The sequence below is a fragment of the Antechinus flavipes genome, chromosome 4 (genome assembly GCF_016432865.1).
Source record: "Antechinus flavipes isolate AdamAnt ecotype Samford, QLD, Australia chromosome 4, AdamAnt_v2, whole genome shotgun sequence".
Lineage (NCBI taxonomy): Eukaryota > Metazoa > Chordata > Mammalia > Dasyuromorphia > Dasyuridae > Antechinus > Antechinus flavipes.
The window spans coordinates 85,016,076-85,028,222 of NC_067401.1; the positions used below are offsets into that span (position 1 = coordinate 85,016,076).

At 34.0% G+C, this 12,147-nt stretch overlaps 1 protein-coding gene across 1 annotated transcript in view; it reads right to left on the minus strand.

The window, feature by feature from the left end:
* The window catches only part of LOC127559568 (cation channel sperm-associated auxiliary subunit epsilon-like), a 124,815-nt gene extending 113,114 nt beyond the window's left edge, over window positions 1-11,701 (minus strand). Inside the window, 1 exon segment of the mRNA XM_051993459.1 lies at window positions 11,156-11,701. Coding sequence (XP_051849419.1) covers window positions 11,156-11,529 — 374 coding nt within the window. The 5' untranslated portion in view covers window positions 11,530-11,701.
* Window positions 11,702-12,147: the final 446 nt, after the last annotated feature.

The window sequence follows — 12,147 nt, forward strand, 5'->3', positions numbered from 1 at the left end:
TAATTGTGCAGAATACTTTGAAGCAAATTTCTCTGATGAAAACCTCATTTCTCAAATGTATAGGGAACTGAGTCAAATTTATAAAAATAAGAGCCATTCTTAAATTGATAAATGATAAAAAGATGTGACTAGTTTTCAAATGAATTAATCAAGCTATTTATAACTACACTAAAAAATACTCTAATTCACTATTGATTGAAGAAATGTCAACTGAAACAATTGTGTGATACACCCTTATACCTGTTAGATTATCTAGTGAGCCAAAAAAAAGAAAATGACAAATGTTTGGAAGAATGTGGGAAAAAATTGTTGGTGGAATTGTGAACTGATTCAACCATCCTGCAGAGCAATTTGGAACTATGCCCAAAAGGTTGTAAAATCACGCATACCCTTAGTTAGACCTAACAATACCACTAGTAGGCATGTATCTCCAAAGAGATTTTTTTTTTAAAAGAGGAAAAGGACTTATAAATACAAAAATATTTATAATAGCTCTTTTTTTCAATGCAAAGAATTGGAAATTGAGAGAATGCCCATCAATTGAGGAATGGATGAATAAATTATGGTATGTGATTATAATGGAATACTATTGTTTTATAAGAAATGAGCAGGGTGCTGTCAGAAAAACTTGAAAAGTCCCCCATGAACTCATGCAAAGGGAAATGTACTGTGTACAAAGTAATATCAATACTGGAGGATTTTAGTAGTGAATGATTTTGCTTTTCTCGGCAGTACAATGAACCAAGACTACTCTGAAGGACTTATGATGAAAAATGCTATCCATTACCAGAGAAAGAACTGATTGTGTTGAGTACAAATTGAAGTATACTTCTTAAAAAAAAAAAAAAACTTTTCTTGAGGGTTTTTATGGGGCAGATCTATGTTTTCTTTCATAATATGACTTTTATGGAAATGTTTTGCATAATTGCTTATGTGTCTTCTTAATAGGGATGAAGAGGAAGGAAGAAGGGAGAAAATCTGGAATCTAAGACTTTAAAAACAAATTAAAAAATTGTTTTACATGTAACAGTAAAATATTAAACAAATGGAAAAAAAGAAAAGGTATCATGAGTGGAAAAAGTTAGACATTCTGCTGTAATCAATGCAATGACCAACCATATCTTCGGCCAATATATCATGAAAATTGCTATATTCTGACGCAAGGTGATGAACTTAGGATAAGGAAAAAAACATACATTTTTTGGATCTGACCTTTATGTAAATTCACATGACTTGACTATGGTTATTTGTTAGATTTTTTTTCTCTTTTTTTCCTCTTAGTTTTTATTGGGGGTACAGTTTTGAGGGAGAAAGGAGGGCTGAGCATTGTGATGGCAATTGAAACATTTAAAAATTCAAAGATAGGATAGTTTTGGTCTTGTGACTAAAAAGTTGTAGGACTAGACATTTTTTCCAATCACTTTTCCAATTTCTCCAAAATATGAATTATGTCTAAGAGATGGAGCAATTTCCATCATCTCCATGAACTATGACACCAAGAACCCTAATAATGTGACAATAAGAAGAACCAACATTAGACAAAGCGAATCCTAACCCCTAATGTACCCATGAAGCATTCTGCACCCTACCAGTCATCATACTCAAGTAGAACTACAGAAGCTGACCTATAGATTTGCAATAAAAATCAACTGCATTCTTTCTGTCCTCTCTTTTCTGGACCACAAAAAATCAGAAGTTTGCTATCTGGGTTTATAACCTGGCAGTACTCTATGATACAACAAAGTTCAGCTACAGAAATGAGAAACAGAGAGAACTGGAGCAGGATGACAGCCATGTGATGCTCAATTAAACTGGAAAGGGCCCAGCATTCAACTGGGATCAGCTTTATTCCCTCATAAATCTTTTGGGAAAGAGACTGAAACCAAAGAAACAAATTGCCAAGCATGAAACGAGATCAACACAACTTTGAAGTCTAGTTCCCAAGATAGTCGCCACCAAAGAAGTGATCAGAAAATGAGAAACAATAAGATATAAGGAAAAAAAGACTAAAATCACAAAAATCTCAGGGGACAGAAAACTTAAGTTAAAAACCTTTAGCAGATAAACCAATAGAGAAAGTGTTAATAACATAATAGAGCCTATGATCAGCTAAATAAATTTATATTTATAATTTATAAATAAATAAATGACATTTATAAATAAACATAATAAGACAAAGGAAAATGAATCAACACCTCCTAAGGTAAAGGCCCTTGTGGATTCCCAAGAGAGAATGGAACCATGGAGAAAGATTTCCAACTAATTTAAAAATTAGAAATAAGAAATGTAAAAGCAGAATTTGTGATCTGCACAGCAGAAGTAACCAATAAAATAGAAAAAACTTGAATCTATGGTGGCAACTTTCACTAAAAAAACAAAATGGAGAACTGATTGAGAATAAAAATACACAAAAATGAAGAACAAGTCTGAAAGAAGAGAAGCAAGAAGCAATAAAATTCAAAGAAAACATGATTTCTATTCAAGTAAAACACACTGATCTCAGAAACAAAATGCATAGAAACAATGCAAGGATGATAGATCTCCCCAAAGAACATGACAAATCAGAAAACCTGAATGCCATACTATAAGAAATAATAAGAAACAAAATAAAACAACTGACCTGATTTTCAGAAAACCAAACAAGGGGCAATTGAAAGAATCCACAACAATTTGTTTTTGTTTACAAAAACAAAACAAAACAAAAAGCTCATGTTGCAATTTGAAGATATGTAACAGTTAAATTGAACAATTTCAATGAGGGACAATACATTTTGCAAGTGACTTGTAGAAGGATCTTCAAATAGAAAGGAAAGGAAATTTGAATAACACATGACTTTTGTATGCACCAGAAATTGGAAGACAGAATAGAACAATACATTCCAAAGAGTATGTGATCTTAAGGTGCAAACCAAGGTGACAAACCCTGTAAAAGTGAGATTTTCTAATAATAATATTAATAATAAAATGGATGTTCAATAAAAAGAGGTCCTCAAACACATTTCCCTTTAAAGACAAAAAGTTCTGAACCAACTTTTTTAAACAATCAGACTGAAACAGAAATAAAAGGCAACAAATACAGTAACAATAAAAAAACAGATCAGTAAGAGATTTCTTTTTAAAAGTACACAAAGAGAAGAGTGAAAGCAGGTCAAATAGAAAGAATGAAGCTAGAAATACATGGACTAAACCTCTTTAACATCCTGCAAACAAATGAATTATTTTTTTGAAATATCATGGACTAAATGAAAGATCATGGACTAACCCTCTTTAACATCCTGCTAACAATGAATTATTTTTTTGGCTGAAGGAATGAATAACAGAATATGAGGATAATAATAGTGTGAAGAAATAGATAAGGGGGAAAATATATGATGTAACCTAATCAAATAATGATTTAACAACAAAGGAAAATAAGTCCTATAGTCTCCTAGGAAGAAGTGGGTTTGGAGGAAAATGAATGAGGAGTAAAGGAAGGAAATAAAATAGGGGAATAGATGGAAGAAATAGTGGGAAGAAGTCCCAGTGAAGAATATAACCAGTGAAGAGTTTCCATAAATGGAAATGGTAACATTACAATGAGTATAGTCTGAAAAGATAAGGTATTTAGTGACAATTCACTTTGCTTCATAAGAGTAAGGAAACAGTGTTAATAATTGACACCTAGAAGGGAGAGAAGATATAGCCAGTGGTTCTCAAACTTTTTTTTTTCAGTATCTTTATCCTATTAAAAATTATTGAGGATCTCTCCAAAGAGTTTTTGTTTATCTGGATTATATTTATAGACATTTACCATATTGGAAATAAAAACTATTTTTGAATTTGTAGACCCTCTAAAAGGGTTTCAGAGATCCCCAGGATTCTCTAGACCATACTTTGAGAACCACTGATATAAACAAACAAAAATTTCTTGACTAGTGGAAAAAATGATTGTAGGGAGGGCAAATAGTAGGAATGAATGTCAACATCAGGAACAAATGGAAATTCTTTACATAAAACAATACTTCTATCCTCTACATCATCTTCAAAAACCAGTATTTCTGGAGTGAGGCACAAACATAAAAGGGCCCAAGGTCTATGTTGCAATAGCATTGAAACTGTTTAGAAGAGAGAACTTCAAAAAAGTATCTTAAAAACATTAATTCTATGGGGAATACCTAGATTAAAGGACTAAATAAGCAAAGGGGCCATGAACCAAAGAATAAAAGTCTTTGAAAGATCAAAAGGGCAGAGATATTATAAAGATAATGAAATCTATTTTTTAATAGAAAAATGCAGAAAATGAAAGTAAAACTTAATAAAATAAATCAAAGAGGAAGGGAAAGAAAGGGGATTTTATTTGCCTATTTGAGTAGAAAAAAGAAGGGAAGATTTAAGTAACTTTATGAAAGGAAGAAAGAAAAAGAAATTATGAAGTTAAGTACTCCAAAATCAGAAGAAAGACCAACAAATGGAGGGAGGAGCTTGAAGTGAGGGAAAGAAAAATGGTGGAAATAGTGTTGTCTTAGAGGAGATGAAGTTAAAATAATTGAAGACACAAAGTATTACATTTATAGAGGAAGAGGAGACAAAATCCTAATTTGGGAAAAACGTATTTGATACAAATGGAGGAATATATAAACCAGATGCTCCTAATTTTAAATCCCTTTAAATCCCTTGTATAATCATATAATCTAACAAAATAAAAAAGTGAATGATAAGATAGAAAAATAAAACCTCACAATTTGTTTCTTACAGGATACATATCTAAAAAGTAAAGACATATGCTGAATAAAAATGAAAGGCTGAAGTAAAATATGCTTCTTATCTGGTGAATCCAAAGAAACAGGAGTTGCAATTGTGTTTTTAGACAAAGCAAAAACAAAAATGAGAACATAAAGAGTTAAACATGGAAATTACATTATGCAGAAAGGAACTAATAATCTACAAACAAATTTAGAGCTGATATGCTCTATCTAATGCATCAACTTCTAAATGCAAAAAGAAAAAATTATCTGAATTCAAAAATACATATTTCTCAGCACACATAGAATTTAAAAAAAATTACCATGTATTAGAGCACAGAGTTATAGCAAACAAATATAAAAAGGAAGAATTGTAAATATATATAATGCAGCAAAAATAGTGATCAGTTTTGGAAGCATGAACAAAAGACACAGATCCAAATGGAAACCTAATGACAAAAACTTACATAATGAGTAGATTAAAGAAGAAATCATAAAAACAATAATTATGGGGAAAAATGAAATAACATCAATTTTTTTGGAGGGCAGTTATTAGGAAGAAATAACACTAACAAAGGTAAAAAAAAAAAGGATTAATGGACGAAATAGACATTTAAAAATAGTAATAAACTAAGCTAAAATAATTATATAAGAGGAGATATTAAAAAATAAGAGGATAAATAACTATAGAAAATGATAAATAGAAATTTACAGAAAATTCTATTGAAATGATAAATCTGAAAGGATAATAATACTGATAACTCTTTCATCAATTTGATTTTAAAGAGAACAGAAAAAGAAATCAACAAAAGAGTATATGAACAAGGTAAACCACAACAAACCAAAAGAAAATTTAAAAAAATTATCAGAACCTATTTTTTTCACAGTTATGGGCTACCAAGAGAACGCATATAAAAAAGAGAAATACCTTGAAAATAAAAAACATAAAAAATGAAATTAAATATTATAAAAAATCCAATCTCAGAAAAAATAAAACTAGTTATTAAAAGATTACCAAATTAAAAAAAAAAAAAACCCTGGTTCTAATAGATTCCTCAGACAATTTTATCAAACATTAAAATAATATTTGGTGCTAATATTATTGAAATGACTCTTAAAAATTGAAAAAGACAGAATCCTACCAGATTCTTTTTAATGAGAGAAATATAGTTTAATATTTAAAACTAGGAAAGGATAAAGTATAGGAAAACCAGAGAACAATATTAACAATTAGAAAACTTTCAAATTAATTCCTATCAAACAACTTATATTGATCAAAGAAATCATTATGTTAAAAGTCATATTTAGACTGGGGATGAAAGGATAGTTTAAAATTAGAAGATCAACATCATAATAAAAATTAAAACAATCAAAGCCACATGATTATCAAAATAGATTCAAAAAAAGCCTTTGACAAAGAACAACATGCACCCCTTCCCAAATAATCCACAGAATACAGGCATAGGAGGACTTTTAAAATATCATATAAAGTAACTAGAACCCCAAATTAGCAAATATGAAATGAGGATACACAGATTTTTCTAGTAGAATGAAGCAAAGATATCTATTTTTCCCACTATTATTAAATGTCATTCTGTAAATGCTAAAAGTAGCAATCAGATAATAAAAAAATTAAAGGCTTAAAAGAGGTAAAAAGGAGATTAAAAATTTTCTATTTACTAATGATATGATGATTTGCTTTTTAAAATCCTAAGGAATCAGTAAAGATATTGAGACAATCAGTAGCTTCAGCAAAGTTACAGAACAGCATTTCTCTTAAGTAGAAACAATAATATGATGTGAAATCCCATTCCAAATAACAATGAGATCAAAGAGTTAGTGTTATCAAAGGTTATCAAAGGCAGAACAAGAAAAAAGTAACAAAATACATGTGGAAAAGTAAAGTATCTAAAGAATCAAGTGAAGGGTCAGCCAGCAGTGGATAGAGTGCTGGCCCTGAAGTCAGGAAAGACCTGAGTTCAAATCTGGCCTCAGACATGGAATACTTCCTAACTGTGTGACCCTGGACAAGTCACTTAACCCCAATTGCCTCAGGAAAAAAAAAAAGAATCAAGTGAGGTTAAAGGAGATAGTTCTATTTCAGTACAATAATAATAGTATAGGAGATCTTAGTCTCAACTTCAGGGCAGGAGAGGTGGATACTCCCCACTCCTTCTACTGTTATGAAGAGATCTCTTATTCCAACTCCTCTTTAGTCTGTCTTCTGACCTCATCTTTAAATTGAAACTCCTCTCTTCAAAGTTGCCAATAATGTCTTCATTATCACATCTAATAGATTTCTCAATTCTTGTCTTTCATTACTTCTCTGCAGACTTTGACACTATCGATCACTTCTGACACATCTCTAGCCTGGTTCTTCTATTTGATTACTTCTGATTCTCTTTTGCTGGATTTTTGTCCAAGTCTGTCCAGGGCTCTCTTCTCCTTCTATGCTATCTTTTACATTTTCTTCTATTTTTTCATTTTTTTGGTTTTGCTTGACTGATTCTTGATCTCATTGAATCATTCATTTCCATTAGTTCAGTTCTGACTTTTAGTGAATTATTTTCTTCAGTTACCTTTTTTGGTTCTTTTTATAGTTGGCCAATTGATTTTTTAAATGAGTTGTTTTGTTTTATGGATTTTTTCCCCCAATTTCACTAATTCTGATTTTTAAGAAGTTATTTTCTTTTTTCATTTCACAAATTCTGTTTTTCAGGGAGTTGTTTTCTTTTTCCATTTTGTCAAATCTATTTTGTAAGAAGTTATATGCTTTTTCCATTTCATTAAATCTATTTTGTAAGGTGTTTTCTTCATATAATTTCTGTATTTCCTTTCCAAAACTTCTGGCAAAGTTCTCATTTATTTTCCTCATTTTTCTTCTAGCTCTTTTTAAAAATCCCTTTAAATTTCAAGAGAGCTTTGGGAGAGGGGGACAATTTATATCACCCTTTGGGCCTTCATCTGGAGACAATCTGCTTTTAGTGACCTCAGGGTTTGAAAACTTCTCTTTTGCCATAAAACCTATTTATGGTCAGAGTTCTTCTTACTTTTTTACTCATTTTTTGAAAAGTTGAGGTGTGATTTTAGGGAAAGGGAGAGACTGTCCAAGCTTCCTCTAAAAGCAGCAGTGGCTGCACTGAGTGAGTGCTAACTAACTTCTGGTGTTGGAGTGGGCATGGCCAGGTCCTGGGAAATTCTGGTGTTTAGGAGTGCACTATTTGCCTTTTGTTATTTGTATTGAATGTCTTATAACTAGTCTGCTGATCTACCAGAGCAGAGTAGCCAACACTGCTGTAGATTCCTCCTGGTAGATTCTCCAGTGTGTGGAGCCCACACCACCCTGGACTGTGCGCTGCCTGCATTTGGCTAATGAGCTCAGCCTACCGGCACTTGGCCTATTTCCCTCTGTGCCCAATTGAAACAGACCTTTTCTGGAGATCTTTGAAATTATCTTCTGCTGGTTAATTGCTATACTCCTAATATTTGTGGGTTCAGTCACTCCAAAACCAGTTCAGAGGCTAGATTTACTATTAGTTTGAGGATCATGGGGAGAGCTCAGAAAAAGACTTTTTTCTACACCATCTTGGCTTTGTCCCCTCCACCCCTCCTCCCCATCCCCCTGTTACACTATCTTGCTTGGTATCAGGTTCCCATGGATTCATTTCACGTTCCTCTAAAACTCTTAACTTCTTTCCTCAATTTCAGTCTGGAATCATTAGCTGCGTACTGGATATCTGAAAGTGCATGCCCCATAGGCATCTTTTTTTTTTTTTTAATAACTTTTTATTGACAGAACCCATGCCAGGGTAATTTTTTACAACATTATCCCTTGCACTCACTTTTGTTCTGATTTTTCCCCTCCCTCCCTTCATCCCCTCCCCAAGATGGCAAGCAGTCCTATACATGTTAAATAGGTTACAGTATATCCTAGATACAATATATGTGTGCAGAACCGAACAGTTCTCTTGTTGTACAGGGAGAATTGGATTCAGAAGGTATAAATAACCCGGGAAGAAAAACAAAAATGCAAGCAGTTTCTATTCATTTCCCAGTGTTCTTTCTTTGGGTGTAGCTGCTTCTGTCCATCCTTGATCAATTGAAACTGAGTTAGATCTCTTTGTCGAAGGAATCCACTTCCATCTCAGAATACATCCTCATATAGTATTGTTGTTGAAGTATATAATAATCTCCTGGTTCTGCTCATTTCACTTAGCATTAATTCATGTAAGTCTCACCAGTCCTCTCTGTATTCATCCTGCTGGTCATTTCTTACAGAACAATAATATTACATAACATTCATATACCACAATTTACTCAACCATTCTCCAATTGATGGGCATCCATTCATTTTCCAGCTTCTAGCCACTACAAACAGGGCTGCCACAAACATTTTGGAACATACAGGTCCCTTTCCCTTCTTTAGTATCTCTTTGGGGTATAAGCCCAATAGAAACACTGCAGGATCAAAGGGTATGCATATGCACAGTTTGATAACTTTTTGAGCATAGTTCCAAATTGCTCTCCAGAATGGCTGGATGTGTTTACAGTTCCACCAACAATGTATCAGTGTCCCTGTTTTTCCACATCCCCTCCAATATTCCACATTATCTTTCCCTGTCATTCTAGGTAATCTGACAGGTGTGCAGTGGTATCTCAGAGTTGTCTTAATTTGGATTTCGCTGATTAATAATAATTTGGAGCATATTTACATATGGCTATAAATAGTTTCAATTTCTTTGTCTGAGAATTGTCTGTTCATATCCTTTGACCACTTATCAATTGGACAATGGCTTGATTTCTTGTAAATTAAGAGTCAATTCTCTATATATTTCCCCATAGGCATCTTAAATTCTATATGTCCCAAACAGAACTCATTATCTTTTCTTCCAAACCCTTCTTTCTTCCAAATCTCTAATACTATTATATCAAAATACCTGAAGTCAGTTTCACTCCAAATATTCAACCTATCAATAGTCACTTCTATTTTGAAACACCCTTTGTATAGAGCCCCTTCTCTCCATTTTCATAGCCTCCCAGTAAGTTTTTTAGGACATCTGTAGGCAATTGAAAAGAAACCACTTCCTGGGGATGGACTGAAGATAGAACAAGAAGAGCAAATGAAAGGAAAACTGGAAGAGCTTAGATCTAGTGCATAAGTAGAATTGACTTTGAAAAGAAGGGCCAAATCAACCAAAAAAAAAAAAAATTGTTAAACCCTACTATCTACCATGATACTGGAAATACAAAACTATTCCCTGGCTTTGAAGATCTTGTTTTTTTAAAGATTGAAGAATAGGGAAACAAGTATGGATGAAGGTGAAGAGGATTTTGAAGTCTGGGGTAGAAAAAACCAAGGTAGCTCACTTATTTTCTCAGTAAAGTAGGAGGAAAGGTTCTCTTCCAGTAAGAAAGTAAGGAGAGACAAAGGAAATAGGTTGTCCCCCAAAATGCTGTGATTTAACTGTTATTGAAACTCTTCCTAATATGATTAAAAGTACCCTTTTTAATTCTGCCTTAGCAAATATTCTGAAAAGAGAGTAAATTTTTTTTTTGCATTGAATCTGTATGCATCTTTTCTTTTCTCAGAGACATCATTCTGAAATCGCATTCTCAACCCAGAATTCTATAGTCATAAATGCTAAAGGATACTGGGCTGAATAAACACGGACCTCAGAATAAAAGGGCATTTTATATAACAACAAAGTTATCAGCTTATTTATCCTTTTATGGTAGATCTCAGAGGAAAAAAAAAACATTGAGCAATCGATATTTACAGATTTCACTTAATATAAGTGAAGATAAACTGATAACTGCGTCAGTACTTAAACCACAAGGGGATCCACTGATCCACTGGGTAAGGAATCTTCTATTCCCCTCCCCCTCACTTTTTCCTGCCTATTACTAGCCAGAAAGGGTGCGTTATGGTTTCAGTGAGACATCTTGTTTCATTTTCAAAACAATCCTATGAAATAATCGACCAGTATTTTTAAGTGATTGCTGCAGTGCAAAGGTTAAACCAGTCTCTTCCCTCAAAAAGCTTACATTCTAAGCACAGAGCTAAGTATGTTGTCTTAGCTTCCTTTTCATACAAAGCGCTAAAGAGATCCATTCTCTCACATAATCTTTGATATATTAAATCAGGTATATTGGTCCTGTTCTTGCTTAATTGTTGTTTGCTTAAAATTTTTTTTCCCCAACTGTTTGCAAAAGAATGAGTTCTGAAGAAGACAAAGCTATCACAAAAACCTGGTCATCAGGAAAGGAAGTACTAAGATCAGCGCCTTTCTCCTCTATCTTCGATATCGAACAGAGAGGGAATTAATAAAATTAAGATTGAAACCATTTGATTCCAAGCTTCATACGGCTCACAAGAGCCGCCCGCAGCTCCCGGAGGGAAATGGCTCACTCCTTACCCCAGGTTAGTCCGTTACCTCCACAAAGCTGAGTTGTAATGAAGTAGTAATAACACTCCCGCAGCTACGACTTTCTTCCAAAACATGGCGAGGAAGAACCTTCTGTATAGCGGCTGCAGCTGCGTTTTCCTCCCGCATCTGAAGTCGGCAAGCTGAGCCCAACAGACGCGCCGCGCGGCCAATGCTTTAGAACCTCGCTCCCAGCCGTTGCCTTCCGCTGCGTCGACGTCGGCGAGGGGAGAGAGCAAAATCAAAGCACAGTAGTTAGCATTCGATCCTCTTTCACTGGCAAAAAGGCGGGCACCTAGTAGTGTCACGAGACCTAGAGGTTGGATGTCCGTGTAACCTATAGTTGTGTTAGCCACGAGGCTCTCATCGTGGGAAAGAGACATTACTTTGAAATTTCTGAGGGAAAGGACTAGTGGAATTTATACAGAATGAAGCAGGCTAGTTGACTTGTAGTAAGTTTTCTGGTAAAGCCTCAGCATCTGAACAAGCGTTATTAACGTATTATGGACTAGAGTAGAGAAGCAGCATAAAGGACTTCCGACCTCGAAGTCTTCTTTTTTTCTTCTCTCCTCCTCCTCCTCTTCCTCCTCCTCTTCCTCCTCCTCCTCCTTCCTTTTCCTCCTCCTCCTCTTCTTCTTCTTCTTCTTTTCTTCTTCTTTCCTTCTTCTTCTTCTTTCTTCTTTTCTTTCTTCTTTCTTCTTCTTCTTCTTCTTCTTCTTCTTCTTCTTCTTCTTCTTCTTCTTCTTCTTCTTCTTCTTCTTCTTCTTCTTCTTCTTCTTCTTCTTCTTCTTCTTCCCCTTCTTCCTCCTCCTCCTCCTCTTCCTCCCTCTTCTTCCTCCTCCTCCTCTTCCTCTTCCTCCTCCTCCTCCTCTTCTTCCTCCTCTTTCTTTTTCTTCTTCTTCTTCTTCTTCTTCTTCTTCTTCTTCTTCTTCTTCTTCTTCTTCTTCTTCTTCTTCTTCTTCTTCTTCTTCTTCTTCTTCTTCTTCTTCTTCTTCTTCTTC